This window comes from Anas acuta, chromosome 33, assembly GCF_963932015.1.
Source record: "Anas acuta chromosome 33, bAnaAcu1.1, whole genome shotgun sequence".
Classification (NCBI taxonomy): Eukaryota; Metazoa; Chordata; class Aves; order Anseriformes; family Anatidae; genus Anas; species Anas acuta.
Window position 1 is genome coordinate 142,556 of NC_089011.1, and position 16,289 is coordinate 158,844.

Genomic DNA, 16,289 nt, shown 5'->3' on the forward strand with positions numbered 1-16,289 from the left:
TTTCCTGGTTTTGGGGTGAATTACATCGATTTGGGGGTGAATAATGCGGATTTGGGGGTGATATGGGTTTGGGGGTGAATAAACTGGATTTTGGGGTGAATTACCCGAATTTGGGGTAAATTACATGGATTTTGATCTGATTTGGGGTGAATTACACAAATTTGGGGTAAAATACATGGGTTTTGTTCTGATTTGGGGTAAATTTCCTGGATTTGGGGTTAATCACCTCGATTTTGGGATGAAGAATGCGGATTTCGGGGTGATGTGTTCTTGGGGGTGAATAAACTGGATTTTGGGGTGAATTACCTGAATTTGGGGTAAAATACTTGGATTTTGTTCTGATTTGGGGTGAATTACATGGATTTGGGGTGAATTACATGGATTTGGGGTTAATTACCTCGATTTTGGGGTGAATAACATGGATTTGGGGGTGACATGGGTTTGGGGGTGAATAAACTGGATTTTGGGGTGAATTACCTGAATTTGGGGTAAAATACATGGGTTTTGTTCTGATTTGGGGTGAATTACATGGATTTGGGGTGAATTACCTGGATTTTGGGGTGAAATTCCCGGATTTGGGGGTCAATTACCTGAATTTCAGGGCAAATTGCCCCAATTTGGGGTGAATTACCCGAATTTTGGGGTGAATACCCCGTATTTTGGGGTAAAATACCTTGATTACGGGGTGAATGGCAAGGATTTGGGGGTAAATTGCCCGGATTTGGGGGTGACTTGGATTTTGGGGTGAATTATCTGGATTTGGGGATTAATTAGCTAATTTTACGGGCCCTTTCAGTGCTTGATCCTATTGATTATTGATCCTATTGATTATTGACACCATTGGTTATTGATCCTCTTGGTTATTGACCCTATTATTTATTGACCCCATTGATTATTGGTCCTATGGGCCATATAGGTTATTGACCCTATTGGTTATTGATCCTACCAATTATTGACCCTATTGATCATTGATCCTATGGGTTATTGACCCTATTGGTTATTGATCCTACCCATTATTGATCCTATTGGTTATCGATCCTACCCATTATTGACCCTATTGATCATTGATCCTATGGGTTATTGACCCTATCAGTTATTGACCCTATTGGTTATTGATCCTACCAAGTATTGACCCTATTGGTCATCGATCCTACCAATTATTGATCCTATTGGTTATCGATCCTATGGGTTTTTGACCCTATTGGTTATCGATCCTATCCATTATTGATCCTATCAGTTATTGACCCTATTGGTTATTGATCCTACCAATTATTGATCCTATTGGTTATCGATCCTATGGGTTTTTGACCCTATTGGTTATCGATCCTACCCATTATTGATCCTATCAGTTATTGACCCTATTGGTTATCGATCCTATGGGTTATTGACCCTATTGGTCATCAATGTGATGGGTTATTGATAACCCGATTGATTATCTATTGATTATTCATCGCTCCCATTGGCTATCGATCCTACAGGTTACCAGCCCTGCCCATAATCGATCCCATTGGTTATTGATCGCCCCACAGCGATCCCACAGCGACCCCCGGTGGCCGCCGCGCCAAAACACCCCAAACGGCACCAAAAAGGGGCCAGAAACGGCAATTTTGGGCCTCTCCTGCCCCCCTGCTGCCACAGTGGCCGATTTCTGCAGAAATTCACCCAAATGCAGGAAAGCGTGGGAGTGGTGATGACGTCATCAGCCCGGATAGGATTTTTTTTTTTTCCACCCCGGGGGAAGCAGCCAATGGGGTTGTTTTGGGTAATTTTGGGTTATTTCTGTTATTGCAGGTTTTTTGCAGCTCTCGGCTCCGGGCAGAGCTCGGTGCCCAAAATCGCCAACGGGGACCCAAAATCGCCGCTCTTGACCCCAAAATCTCAGCGCGGGTCGAGGGGGATTTGAGGAGGACCCAAAAATCCCACGCGGACCCCAAAATCTCCATTATGGACCTCAAAATTTGCATCCGGGCTCAAAAACCTCAATTATGGGCTCCAAAACTCTGCCACGGACCCCAAAACTTCAATATCTACCCCAAAATTCCAGCAAGGCTCAAGATCATCAGCATGGACCCAAAATCTCCGTTTTTGACTCCAAAACCTCCGTCATGGACCCAAAATCTCTGCTTTTGACCGCAAAACCTCCATCATGGACCCAAAATCTACATTTTTGACCGCAAAGCCTCCATCGCAGACCCAAAAATCTCCATTATGGACCCAAAATCTCCAGCACGGACCCCAAAATATCCACGGAAGACACAAAAAAATCCAGGATGGACCAAAAATCTCCATTATGGACCCAAAAACTCCAATATAGACCCCAAAACTCCACCAAAGGTCAAGAAGCTTCAGCATGGACCCAAAAATCTCTGTTATGGACCCAAAAACTTTGTCATGGACTCTTGATCTTCATAATGGACCCAAAATCTCCATTTTGGACCCCAAAATCTCCAATCTGATCCCAGAATCTCAAGAAAAGATCAAAGGGCTCCAAAAATCTCCATTATGGACTCAAAATCTCCGTTATGGACCCAAAAATCTCCATTATGGACCCAAAATCTTATCACGGTCCCAAAACGTCCAGGATGGACCCCAAAATGCCAGCAGGATTGGAAGGACTCTGAGACGGACCCAAAAATCTCCTTTTTGGACCCAAAAACTCCTGAGCGATCCCAGGGGATCTTCCCCGGACCCAAAATCTCCAGAACTGAGCCCAAAGCTCCAGCACGGACCAAGAAATGGGGGAGCCTGGGTATGGGGCAGGGGGGATCTGTGGGGCAGGGAGAGCTATGGGGCAGGAGCCAGCTGTGGGGTAGGGGAGAGCTATGGGGCAGGAGCTAGCTATGGGGCAGGAGAGAGCTGTGGGGCTAAGCTAGTTGTGGGGCAGGGAGAGCTATGGGTCAGGGAAAGCTGTGGGGCTGAGCTAGCTGTGGGTCAGAACTAGCTATGGGGCAGGGGGAAGCTGTGGGGCTGAGCCAGCTATGGGGCAGGGGTAGCTATGGAGAGCTATGGGGCAGAGCCAGCTGTGGGTCAGGGGAGCTGTGGGGCAGGGGTAGCTGTTTGCTATGGGGAGCTATGGGGCAGGGAGAGCTGGGGGTCTGAGCTAGCTGTGGGTCAGAGCTAGCTATGGGGCAGGGAGAGCTGTGGGGCTGAGCTAGTTGTGGGGCAGGGGTAGCTGCTTGCTAGGGAGAGCTGTGGGGCAGGGAAAGCTATGGGGCAGGAGGCCAGCTGTGGGTCAAGGGGAGCTGTGGGGCAGAGCTAGCTATGGGTCAAGGAGAGCTATGGGGCAGGGAGAGCAATGGGGCAGAGCTAGCTGTGGGGCAGGGGAGAGCTATGGGGCAGGGAGAGCTGTGGGGCTGAGCTAGCTGTGGGTCAGAACTAGCTATGGGGCAGGGGGAAGCTGTGGGGCTGAGCCAGCTATGGGGCAGAGCTAGCTATGGGGCAGGGGGAGCTATGGAGAGCTATGGGGCAGAGCCAGCTGTGGGTCAGGGGAGCTGTGGGGCAGGGGTAGCTGTTTGCTATGGGGAGCTATGGGGCAGGAGAGAGCTGTGGGTCAGAGCTAGCTATAGGGCAGGGGAGAGCTGTGGGGCAGGGGTAGCTGTTTTCTAGGGAGAGCTGTGGGTCAGAGCTAGCTATGGGGCAGGGAGAGCTGTGGGTCTGAGCTACCTGTGGGGCAGGGAGAGCTATGGGGCAGAGCCAGCTATGGGTCAGGGGAGCTGTGGGGTAGAGCTAGCTGTGGGGCAGGGGTAGCTGCTTGCTAGGGAGAGCTGTGGGGCAGGGAAAGCTATGGGGCAGGGGAGCTGTGGGGCAGAGCTAGCTATGGGTCAGGGAGAGCTATGGGTTAGGGAGAGCAATGGGGCAGAGCTAGCTGTGGGGCAGGGGAGAGCTATGGGTCAGGGAGAGCTGTGGGGTGCAGCTAGCTGTGGGTCAGAACTAGCTATGGGGCAGGGGGAAGCTGTGGGGCTGAGCCAGCTATGGGGCAGAGCTAGCTATGGGGCAGGGGAGCTGTGGGGCAGGGGTAGCTGTTTGCTATGGGGAGCTATGGGGCAGGAGAGAGCTGTGGGTCAGAGCTAGCTATAGGGCAGGGGAGAGCTGTGGGGCAGGGGTAGCTGTTTTCTAGGGAGAGCTGTGGGTCAGAGCTAGCTATGGGGCAGGGAGAGCTGTGGGTCTGAGCTACCTGTGGGGCAGGGAGAGCTATGGGGCAGAGCCAGCTATGGGTCAGGGAGAGCTGTGGGGCTGAGCTAGTTGTGGGGCAGGGGTAGCTGTTTGCTATGGGGAGCCGTGGGTCAGGGAGAGCTGTGGGGTAGAGCTAGCTGTGGGGCAGGGAAAGCTATAGGGCATGGGGAACCTATGGGGCAGGGAGAGCTGTGGGTCAGGAGAGAGCTATGGGGCAGAGCTAGTTGTGGGGCAGGGGTAGCTGTTTGCTAGGGAGAGCTGTGGGGCTGAGCTAGCTATGGGGCAGGGAGAGCTGTGGGGTAGAGCGAGCTGTGGGTCAGGAGAGCTATGGGTCTGAGCTAGCTGTGGGGCAGGGAAAGCTATAGGGCAGGGGGAAGCTGTGGGGCAGAGCTAGCTGTGGGTCAGGGAGATCTATGGGGCAGGGGAAAGCTGTAGGGCTGAGCTAGTTGTGGGGCTAAGCTAGTTGTGGGTCAGGGGAGAGCTGTGGGGCTGGATATGTGGGGCTGGAGATCTCTCCGTGTCCTTAGAACCACTTGTGGGGCAGATCGCTATGGGGCAGGGGGGATAGATGTGGGGCTGGACATAGATGTGGGGCAGGGAGATCTGGGGGGCTGGAGATAGATGTGGGGCAGAGACAGATGTGGGGCTGGAGGTAGATGTGGGATAGAGGCAGTTGTGGGGCTGAAGATCTGTGGGTCTGGAGGTAAGTGTGGGGCAAGAATACTTGTGGGGCTGGAGCTATGTGGGACAGATGTGGGTCTGGAGATACATGTGGGGCACAGACAGGTGTGGGGCAGACATATCTGTGGGTCTGGAGGTAGATGTAGGGCAGGAATACTTGTGGGGCCGGAGATATGTGGGGCAGAGACAGTTGTGGGGCTGGAACATGTGGGGCTGGAGATGAATGTGGAGAAGGGAGATCTGTGGGTCCTGAGGTAGTTGTGGGGCAGAGATAGTTGTGGGTCTGGAGGTAGTTGTGGGGCAGAGACATCTGTGGGTCTGGAGATAGATGTGGGGCAGAGACATCTGTGGGTCTGGAGGTAGTTGTGGGGCAGAGACAACTGAGGGGCTGGAGATAGATGTGGGGCAGGAATACTTGTGGGGCTGGAGATATGTGGGGCAGAGACAGTTGTGGGGCTGGAGATAGATGTGGGGCAGGAATACTTGTGGGGCTGGAGATATGTGGGGCAGAGACAGTTGTGGGGCTGGAGATAGTTGTGGGGCAGAGACACGTGTGGGGCTGGAGATAGATGTGGGGCAGAGACAGTTGTGGGGCTGGAGATATGTGGGGCAGAGACAGTTATGGGGCTGGAGACAGATGTGGGGCAGGGAGCTCTATGGGGCTGGAGATATGTGGGGCAGAGACACATGTGGGACAGGGAGATCTGTGGGGCTGGAGGTAGTTGTGGGGCAGAGACACGTGTGGGGCTGGAGATAGATGTGGGGCAGAGACAGTTGTGGGGTTGGAGATATGTGGGGCAGAGACACATGTGGGGCCGGAGATATGTGGGGCAGAGACAGTTGTGGGGCTGGAGATAGATGTGGGGCAGAGACAGTTGTGGGGCTGGAGATAGATGTGGGGCAGGAATACTTGTGGGGCCGGAGATACGTGGGGCAGAGACACATGTGGGACAGGGAGATCTGTGGGGCTGGAGATAGATGTGGGGCAGAGACAGTTGTGGGGCTGGAGATAGATGTGGGGCAGAGACAACTGAAAGGCTGGAGATAGATGTGGGGCAGGAATACTTGTGGGTCTGGAAGTAGTTGTGGGGCAGAGACAGTTATGGGTCAGGAGACACGTGTGGGGCAGGAATACTTGTGGGGCAGGAGGTAGTTGTGGGGCTGGAGATAGATGTGGGGCTGGAGATATGTGGGGCAGAGACACATGTGGGACAGGGAGATCTGTGGGGCTGGAGGTAGTTGTGGGGCAGAGACACGTGTGGGGCTGGAGATAGATGTGGGGCAGAGACACATGTGGGACAGGGAGATCTGTGGGGCTGGAGATAGATGTGGGGCAGAGACAGTTGTGGGGTTGGAGATAGATGTGGGGCAGAGACATGTGGGGCTGGAGATATGTGGGGCAGAGACATGTGGGTCTGGAGATATGTAGGGCAGAGACATGTGGGTCTGGAGATAGATGTGGGGCAGAGACATGTGGGGCTGGAGATATGTGGGGCAGGAATACTTGTGGGGCAGAGTCATGTGGGGCAGGCAGATCTGTGGGGCAGGAGCTCTCTACATCCCCACCTCCTCACCCCACATCACCCCACACCCACCCCACAACCTCCTCACCCCACACCCACCCCACAACCCCACCCCACACCCCACCCCACACCCCTCCTGCCCCACACCCACCCCACATCACCCCACACTTTCTCTGCCCCACACCTCACCCCACCCCCTCTCCCTGCCCCACAGGCAGCCCCACGGCGCCCGCCGTCTTCCCCATCTCCTCCTGCTGCGGCTCCACCCAGCAGCAGCCGGTCGTGGGCTGCTTGGCCACCGGTTACATCCCCGGTCCCGTCACCTTCTCCTGGCCCGGGGCCAGCGGGGCCACCTCGGTCACCGTCCCCGAGACCCACGGCGTCGGGCCCCACAAGCGCGCCAGCTTCCTCCGCCCGCCCCACGCGGGCGCCGGGGACTCCTTCACCTGCAGCGTCAATCACCAGGCCACCAGGACCAGCCTGAGCCAGACGGTGGAAGGTAGGGGAGGTGATGGACCAAAATTGGGGGTTTGGGGGTGTTTTTGGGGTATTAAGGGGGTTGGGGGGCGGATATGGGGTTATGTGGGGCGGGAAGTCCTCAAAACCCCATAACTACCTTTAGTTTCTCACCAGACCCCATAAGTCACTTAATAGGGTTGGAGGTTCTTGAGAACATCTTGAGGTCCACCAGCCCCATAACTACCTTCAGGTCCCACCAGGCCCCATAAGTGGTTATATGGGGTGGGAGGACCCCAAGACCCCATAACTACCTTCAGGTCCCACCAGGCCCCATAAGTGGTCTAATAGGGCAGGAGGTCCTCAAGAACATCTTGAGGTCCACCAAGCCCCATAACCACCTTCAGGTCCCACCAGCCCCATAAGTGGTTATATGGGGTGGGAGGTCCCCGAGACCCCATAACTACCTTCAGGTCCCCACCAGACCCCATAAGTCACTTAATAGGGTTGGAGGTTCTCGAGAACATCTTGAGGTCCACCAGCCCCATAACCACCTTCAGGTCCCACCAGCCCCATAAGTGGTTATATGGGGTGGGAGGACCCCAAGACCCCATAACTACCTCCAGGTTCTCACCAGACCCCATAAGTTGTTTAATACAGTTGGAGGTTCTTGAGAACATCTTGAGGTCCACCAGCCCCATAACTACCTTCAGGTCCCACCAGGCCCCATAAGTGGTTATATGGGGTGGGAGGTCCCCAAGACCCCATAACTACCTTCAGGTCCCCACCCCGACCCCATAAGTCGTCCAATGGGGTGGGAGGTCCCTGAAGCTCCTCCCCTCACCCCATAGCTTGTGGGGTGGGACGGGACCTTCCCCCTGCCCCCATTGGACCACGCGGGGACCACCCGTCGCCCCACAATTGGTGCATTTGGGGTGGGAGGGCCCGTTTGGGGACCGCCCCCTCCCCTACCATTGGCCGAGGTGTCACCGGGTCCCCACCTCACCCCATAAGTCACCCCATGGGGCGGGACCTCCAGAAGACCCCAAAAACCCCCTCCGAACCCCATAAAACCTCCAAGTTTTGGGGTGTTCCCAAGGTTCCTTGAGCCATATTACGTCCCCACCACACCCTACAACCCACCCCATGGGGCAGGACCTCCAGAAGCCCCCCAGACCTTCAGAAGACCACCTCGAGACCCCATAAAACCTCCAAGATTTGAGGTTCCTTGGCCCATATTTCGTCCCCACCACACCCCACAAGACCCTCGGTTGGACGGGACCTCCAGAAGACCCCCAAAACCCCCTCCAAACCCCATAAAACCTCCAAGATTTGGGGTTCCTTGACCCATATTACGTCCCCACCACACCCCACAAGACCCTCAGTTGGCCGGGGCCTCCAGAAGCCCCCCAGACCTTCAGAAGACCCCCTCGAGACCCCATAACACCTCCAAAATTTGAGGTGTCCTCAAGGTTCCTTGACCCATATTACGTCCCCACCACACCCTACAACCCACCCCATGGGGCGGGACCTCCAGAAGACCCCCAGATCTTCAGAAGACCCCCTCGAGACCCCATAACACCTCCAAAATTTGAGGTGTCCTCAAGGTTCCTTGACCCATATTACGTCCCCACCACACCCTACAACCCACCCCATGGGGCGGGACCTCCAGAAGCCCCCCAGACCTTCAGAAGACCCCCTCGAGAACCCATAAAACCTCCAAGATTTGAGGTTCCTTGACCCATATTACGTACCCACCACACCCTACAACTAACCCCATGGGGCGGGACCTCCAGAAAAAAACCAAAACCCCCTCCAAACCCCATAAAACCTCCAAAATTTGGGGTTCCTTGGCCCATATTACGTCCCCACCACACCCTACAACCCACCCCATGGGGCGGGACCTCCAGAAGCCCCCCAGATCTTCAGAAGCCCCCCTGGAGACCCCATAACACCTCACATCTCCCCCCTCCCCGTCCCCCAGGTTGCGTCGCCGGAGGTGTCCCAACCCCCCCCGAGGTCCAGGTCCTCCACAGCTCCGTCTGCTCCACCTTGGGCGACGACTCGGTGGAGCTCCTCTGCCGCATCACCGGCTTCTCGCCGCCCCCCGTGGAGGTGGAGTGGCTAGTGGACGGCGCCCCGGGCCACCTGGAGGCCACCATGACCCCCCCGCAGCGCGACGCCCGCTCCAAAACCTACATGGCCACCAGCCAGACCAACGTGTCGCGAGAAGACTGGAAGGCGGGCAAGGCCTTCACCTGCCAGGTCAAGCACCCGGCCACCGGCGTCACGGCCCAGGGCCACGCCCGCTTCTGCCCAGGTGAGGAGGAGGAGGGTGGGGGAGGTGGTGGGATCTCGGGGGGGTTCCACTTGGTAGAAGGTGCCAGGTTCTGGTTGGGTTCCACCAGGCCTAGAAGGTTCCATGACCATGATGGGTTCCACCAGGAGTAGAAGGTTCCAGAACCTGGTTGGGTTCCACCAGGCCTAGAAGGTTCCGTGACCATGATGGGTTCTACCAGGAGTAGAAGGTTCCAGAACCTGGTCGGGTTCTACTAGAGTAGGAGAAGGTTGGATGACCATGACGGGTTCTACCAGGGGTAGAAGGTTCCAGGTCCTGGTTGGGTTCTACCAGGTGTAGAAGGTTCCAGAACCTGGTTAGGTTCTACCAGGTGTAGAAGGTTCCAGAACCTGGTTGAGTTCCACCAGTCTAGAAGGTTCCAGAACCTGGTTGGGTTCCACCAGGCCTAGAAGGTTCCATGACCATGATGGGTTCTACCAGGTGTAGAAGGTTCCAGAACCTGGTCGGGTTCTACCAGTCTAGAAGGTTCCATGACCATGACGGGTCCTACCAGCCTAGAAGGTTGGACCCCCAGGATGGGTTCCTCCAGGGGTAGAAGGTTCCAGAACCTGGTTGGGTTCCATGAAGGTAGAAGGTTGGATGACCATGATGGGTTCTACCAGGAGTAGAAGGTTCCAGATCCTGGTTGGGTCCCACCAGTCTAGAAGGTTCCATGACCATGACAGGTCCTACCAGCCTAGAAGGTTGGACCCCCAGGATGGGTTCCTCCAGCCCAGGAACCGGAGAACATCTCCACCTCTTTCCCCCCCCCCCAGAGGTCTGACCACCTTTGTTGTCCTCCTGACCCCCCTGCTGGCCATGACCACCGACCTGGAGACCCCCCCCCTCCAAAAATTTTTTGGGGGGGTTGGACAACCCAGCAGGTCCTCCTCCTCCCCCCCCCTCCACCTCTTCCTTGGACCTCAGGACAACGTCGGCCACCCGCCCGTCGCCCTGGGACCTCTCCGGAACCCCGAGGAGCGGTGGGAAAAGAAAAAAATGGAAAAAATGGAGATTTTGGTGAAAAGCAACAAAAATAAAAAAGAATCAGAATCACGTGGCTGCGGTGTGTGGCACCGGCGCAGAAGGTTGGATGACCATGATGGGTTCCACCAGGTCTAGAAGGTTCCATGACCATGATTGGTCCTACCAGGTCTAGAAGGTTCCATGACCATGATGGGTTCCACCAGGTCTAGAAGGTTCCGTGACCATGATGGGTCCTACCAGGTCTAGAAGGTTCCGTGACCATGATGGGTCCTACCAGGTCTAGAAGGTTCCGTGACCGTGATGGGTCCTACCAGGTCTAGAAGGTTCCGTGACCGTGATGGGTCCTACCAGGTCTAGAAGGTTCCGTGACCGTGATGGGTCCTACCAGGTCTAGAAGGTTCCGTGACCGTGATGGGTCCTACCAGGTCTAGAAGGTTCCGTGACCGTGATGGGTCCTACCAGGTCTAGAAGGTTCCGTGACCGTGATGGGTCCTACCAGGTCTAGAAGGTTCCGTGACCGTGATGGGTCCTACCAGGTCTAGAAGGTTCCGTGACCGTGATGGGTCCTACCAGGTCTAGAAGGTTCCGTGACCGTGATGGGTCCTACCAGGTCTAGAAGGTTCTGTGACCGTGATGGGTCCTACCAGGTCTAGAAGGTTCCATGACCATGATGGGTTCTACCAGGTCTAGAAGGTTCCGTGACCATGATGGGTTCCACCAGGTCTAGAAGGTTGTAGGACCATGGTGTGATGGACCATTCTAGAAGGTCCCAAGACCATGGAGGGCTAGAATGTTCTAGAAGGTTGTAGGACCGCGGTGTGTTGGATCACCTAGAAGGCTGTAGGACCTTCTAGAAGATCGAGAAGGCTGTAGAACCTTCTAGAACATCTAGAAGCTTGTAGGACCATGGTGTGATGGATCATTCTAGAAGGTCCCAAGACCATGGTGGGCTAGAATGTTCTAGAAGCTTGTAGGACCGTGGTGTGATGGATCATTCTAGAAGGCTGTAGAACCTTCTAGAACACCCAGAAGCTTGTAGGACCGTGGTGTGATGGACCATTCTAGAAGGTCCCAAGACCATGGAGGGCCAGAATGTTCTAGAAGGTTGTAGGACCGTGGTGTGATGGAGCATCTAGAAGGCTGTAGGACCTTCTAGAACATCCAGAAGCTTGTAGGACCGTGGTGTGATGGACCATTCTAGAAGGTCCCGAGACCATGGTGGGCTAGAATGTTCTAGAAGGTTGTAGGACCGTGGTGTGATGGAGCATCTAGAAGGCTGTAGAACCTTCTAGAAGATCTAGAAGCTTGTAGGACCTTCTAGAACATCTAAAAGGCTGTAGAACCTTCTAGAACACCCAGAAGCTTGTAGGACCGTGGTGCGTCGGCCCATTCTAGAAGGTCCCAAGCCTGACCACGCTTCTCCTCGCCGCCTTCCCACCCCACCCCAACCCCCCCCAACGTGGCCACCAGCCCCCAGGAGGTTTTGGTGGCCACCTCCAACGTCCTCCTCCCACCCCTCAGGCTCCGGCGCCCAGAGCTGCAGCCCCATCCAGATCTTCGTGGTCCCACCAAGCCCCGGTAGCCTCTACATCCGCCAGGACGCCAAGGTCCACTGCTTGGTGGTCAACCTGCCCAGCGACGCCAGCTTGAGCATCTCCTGGACCCGCGAGAAGAGCGGCGCCCTCCGGCCCGACCCCATGGTCCTCACCGAGCACTTCAACGGCACCTTCACGGCCAGCAGCTCCTTGGCCATCTCCACCCAGGACTGGTTGGCCGGCGAGCGCTTCACCTGCACCGTGCAGCACGAGGACCTCCCCGAGCCCCTCGGCAAGAGCATCGCCAAGCACGCAGGTTGGTGGCCCACCACGTGGGGACGGGGGCCCACCACCTGGGGTGGGGTCCCACCACGTAGGGTTGGGGTCCTACCATGTAAGGTTGGGGTCCCACCACGTAATTTGGCGTTCCTCCACATAATTTGGGGTCCCACCACCTAGTTTGGGGTCCCACCACGTGGGGTTGGAGTCCTACCATGTGGAATGGAGTCCCACCACCACGTAGGCTGGTGTCCCACCACATAATTTGGTGTCCCACCATTTAATTTGGGGTCCCACCACCTAGTTTGGGGTCCCACCACGAGGGGTTGGAGTCCTACCATGTGGAATGGAGTCCCACCACCACGTAATTTGGGGGCCCACCACCTAGTTTGGGGTCCCACCACGTGGGGTTGGAGTCCTACCATGTGGAATGGAGTCCCACCACCACGTAATTTGGGGTCCCACCACGTAATTTGGCAACCCACCACGTAATTTGGGGTCCCACCACATAATTTGGTGACCCACCACCTAGTTTGGGGTCCCACCACGTAGTTTGGGGTCCCACCACGCGGGGTTGGAGTCCTACCATGTGGAATGGAGTCCCACCACCACGTAATTTGGGGTCCCACCACGTAATTTGGCGTTCCTCCACATAATTTGGTGTTCCTCCACATAATTTGGTGTCCCACCACATAATTTGGGGTCCCACCACGTAATTTGAGGTCCCACCACGTGGGGTTGGAGTCCTACCATGTGGAATGGAGTCCCACCACCACGCAATTTGGGGTCCCACCACGTCATTTCCCACCCCACCACCAACCCCGCCCCCAAAACCCACCCCCAAACCCCCCGATTTCGGTTAACCCCCCCACCTCCTTTCCAGGCAAGGTCACCGCCCCCTACATCTTCACCTTCCCACCCCACGCCGAGGAGCTCTCCCTGGCCGAGGTCACCCTCACCTGCCTGGTGAGGGGCTTCCAGCCCGAGCACGTGGAGGTCCAGTGGTTGAGGAACCACAACAGCGTCCCCGCCGCCGAATTCGTCACCACCCCACCCCTCAAGGAGCCCAACGGGGACGGGACCTTCTTCCTCTACAGCAAGATGACCGTCCCCAAGGCCAGCTGGCAGGGCGGCGTGTCCTACGCCTGCATGGTGGTCCACGAAGGGTTGCCCATGAGGTTCACCCAACGGCCTCTCCAGAAGACCCCCGGTAAATAGGGTTTTCGCCCCAAAATCCCTCCACCCCCTCCGCTTCTTTTTTTTTTGTTTGTAAATAACTTTCTGTGGCCCGAAGTTCTCCTGGTCTTCTAATAAAGCCCACCGGCCTCGTCTCGCACCGCCTGGTCTCCAAGGAGTGGTGTCTTTGGGGGGTCTCCACAAGGGGGGGACACGCTGGGGAAGGGGTTGGGGTGGAGGATGGGTGGGTGGATGGATGGATGGATGAGAAGATGGAGGAGAAGATGGAGGAGAAGATGGATGGATGGATGGATGGATGGATGGATGGATGGATGGATGGATGGATGGATGGATGGATGGATGGATGGATGGTTGGAGGAGAAGATGGGTGGTTGGATGGAGAGACACCAGGCTGGCTGGATGGATGGATGGAGGAGAAGATGGAGGAGAAGATGGTTGGATGGATGGTTGGATGGATGGATGGATGAGAAAATGGATGGTTGGATGAGAAGTTGGTTGGAGGAGAAGATGGATGTTTGTTTGGAGAGACACCAGGCTTGATGGATGGTTGGATGAATGGATGGATGAGAAGATGGAGGAGAAGATGGTTGGATGAGAAGATGGATGGATGGATGGATGGTTGGAGGAGAAGATGGTTGGATGGATGGATGGTTGGATGGAGAGACACCAGGCTTGATGGATGGTTGGATGAATGGATGGATGAGAAGATAGAGGAGAAAATAGTTGGATGGATGGAGGAGAAGATGGAGGAGAAGATGGTTAGATGAGAAGATGGATGGATGGGTGGGTGGATGAGAAGATGGATGAGAAGATGGGTGGATGGTTGGTTGGATGGGTTGATGGATGGATGGAGATGGAGGAGAAGATGGATGGTTGGTTGGATGGGTGGGTGGATGGATGGATGAGAAGATGGATGGATGGAGGAGAAGATGGATGGATGGGTGGATGGATGGATGGAGGAGAAGATGGAGGAGAAGATGGATGGGTGGATGGTTGGATGGGTTGATGGATGGATGGAGATGGATGAGAAGACGGATGGTTGGAGGAGAAGATGGAGGAGAAGATGGTTGGATGGTTGGATGAGAGATTGGTTGGATGAGAAGATGGATGTTTGGTTGGAGAGACACCAGGCTTGATGGATGAGAAGATGGGTGGATGGTTGATGGTTGGATGGGTTGATGGATGGATGGAGATGGAGGAGAAGATGGATGGTTGGTTGGATGGATGGGTGGATGAGAAGATGGGTGGTTGGTTGGAGAGACACCAGGCTTGATGGATGAGAAGATGGGTGGATGGTTGGATGGAAGGAGGGACACCAAACTTGATGGTTGGATGGATGGATGGATGGATGAGAAGATGGTTGGATGAGAAAATGGATGGATGGGTGGTTGGGTGGTTGGATGGATGAGAAGATGTTTGGATGGATGGAGAGACACCAGCCATGATCCTTGGGTGGCTGGTTGGTCGAGGTGGGACATCCACCTTCTCACCCATCTTCTTCTCATCCATCCATCATCTTCTCATTGGCCAGATCAGATCAGACCGATTGGTCGGCTGGATGGTTAGAAGATGGGTCAGATGGATGGATGGATGGGTGGAGATGTTCTGGAGATGTTTGGGGACATCTGGGAGTGGTTGGATGGATGGATGAGGAGATGATGGGTGGATGAGAAGATGATGGACAGATGAGGAGATGGTGGATGGATGAGAAGATGATGGATGGAAGCTCTTGAGGAGGACAGATGGACAATCGGGTGGGATGGACAGTTGGTCGGATGGACTTTTGGATGTCGGTGGAGATGCCACAAGGGTTGGTGGACTCATGGTTGGGTTGGGTGGAGGCTGTGGTGGACGGATGGGTGAGGAGGTGGTGGATGGAGAGGTTCTGGAGGTGGTTTGGAAGATCTGGGTGGTTGGATGAGGAGATGGTGGGTGGATGGATGAGATGGATGAGAACATGGTTGGATGGATGAGAGGATGGATGAGAAGACGGATGATTGGACGAGATGATGGTTGGATGGATGAGATTGATGGTTGGTTGGATGAGATGATGGTTGGATGAGGAGAAGATGATGGTTGGATGGATGAGAAGATGGTTGGACGAGATGATGGATGATTGGATGAGGAGATGGATGGATGGATGAGAAGATGATGGTTGAATGGATGAGGAGATGATGGATGAATGATGAGATGATGGTTGGATGGAGGAGAAGATGGTTGGATGAGGAGAAGATGATGATTGGACGAGAAGATGATGGTTGGATGGATGAGAAGATGGTCGGATGAGATGATGGGTGGATGGATGAGAAGATGATGGTTGGATGAGAAGTTGGTTGGATGGATGAGGAGATGGATGAGGAGATGGTTGGACGGACAAGAAGATGGTTGGTTGGATGAGGAGATGGTTGGATGGATGAGAAGATGATGGTTGGATGATGAGAAGATGGTTGATTGGACAAGTTGATGGATGATTGGACAAGATGATGGTTGGATGGATGAGATGATGGATGGATGGATGGACAATTGGATGGATGAGAAGATGATGGTTGGATGGGAAGATGGTTGGATGGACAAGATGATGGTTGGATGGACAAGATGATGGTTGGATGGATGAGATGATGGATGAGGAGATGGTTGGATGAGGAGATGATGGTTGGATGGACAAGACGATGGTTAGATGATTGGATGAGGAGATGATGGTTGGATGAGAAGATGATGGGTGGGTGGATGAGGAGATGGATGAGGAGATGGTTGGATGGATGAGATGATGGATGGATGGATGGATGAGAAGATGATGGTTGGATGGACAAGAAGATGGTTGGATGGATGAAGATGATGGATGATTGGATGAGAAGATGATGGTTGGATGAGGACATGATGGTTGGATGGATGAGAAGATGGTTGGATGAGATGATGGTTGGAAGAGGAGAAGATGATGGTTGGATGGACGAGAAGATGATGGTTGGATGAGGAGATGATGGATGAGGAGATGGTTGGATGAGAAGATTGATGGATGGATGAGAAGATGGATGATTGGGTGAGGAGATGGTTGGATGAGGAGATGATGGTTGGATGGACGAGAAGATGGATGAGAAGTTGGTTGGGTAGACGAGAAGATGA

General features: G+C 54.7%; 4 long non-coding RNA genes and 1 gene segment (V, D, J or C); 3 read left to right on the top strand and 2 right to left on the bottom strand.

The window, feature by feature from the left end:
• Positions 1 to 2,487: 2,487 nt before the first annotated feature.
• On the top strand, positions 2,488 to 13,308 carry LOC137846539 (Ig mu chain C region-like). The segment is given in 5 exon segments: positions 2,488 to 2,749; positions 6,592 to 6,876; positions 8,818 to 9,153; positions 11,680 to 12,009; positions 12,856 to 13,308. Coding segments are annotated over 5 exon segments (1,533 nt in total).
• On the top strand, positions 4,135 to 6,152 carry LOC137846556 (uncharacterized). 2 transcript variants are annotated; one of them, XR_011090534.1, is made up of 3 exons: positions 4,135 to 5,111; positions 5,148 to 6,003; positions 6,040 to 6,152. It is a non-coding gene; the product is annotated as an uncharacterized lncRNA (long non-coding RNA). The 2 variants fall into 2 exon arrangements; XR_011090533.1 differs by having other exon boundaries at positions 4,333 to 4,410; positions 4,564 to 6,003.
• Positions 6,917 to 7,618, bottom strand: LOC137846559 (uncharacterized). Of its 2 annotated transcripts, XR_011090543.1 has the most exons (3): positions 7,541 to 7,618; positions 7,301 to 7,387; positions 6,917 to 7,147 (listed from the first exon to the last, which is right to left on the bottom strand). It is a non-coding gene; the product is annotated as an uncharacterized lncRNA (long non-coding RNA). The 2 variants fall into 2 exon arrangements; XR_011090542.1 differs by lacking the exon at positions 7,541 to 7,618 and having other exon boundaries at positions 7,301 to 7,398.
• LOC137846560 (uncharacterized) lies at positions 8,928 to 9,423 on the bottom strand. The gene is made up of 2 exons (XR_011090544.1): positions 9,298 to 9,423; positions 8,928 to 9,223 (listed from the first exon to the last, which is right to left on the bottom strand). It is a non-coding gene; the product is annotated as an uncharacterized lncRNA (long non-coding RNA).
• Positions 9,148 to 10,016, top strand: LOC137846552 (uncharacterized). Of its 6 annotated transcripts, none has more exons than XR_011090520.1 (3): positions 9,160 to 9,361; positions 9,398 to 9,511; positions 9,548 to 10,016. It is a non-coding gene; the product is annotated as an uncharacterized lncRNA (long non-coding RNA). The 6 variants fall into 6 exon arrangements; XR_011090516.1 differs by having other exon boundaries at positions 9,398 to 9,437; positions 9,475 to 10,016; XR_011090517.1 differs by having other exon boundaries at positions 9,148 to 9,287; positions 9,398 to 10,016.
• Positions 13,309 to 16,289: the final 2,981 nt, after the last annotated feature.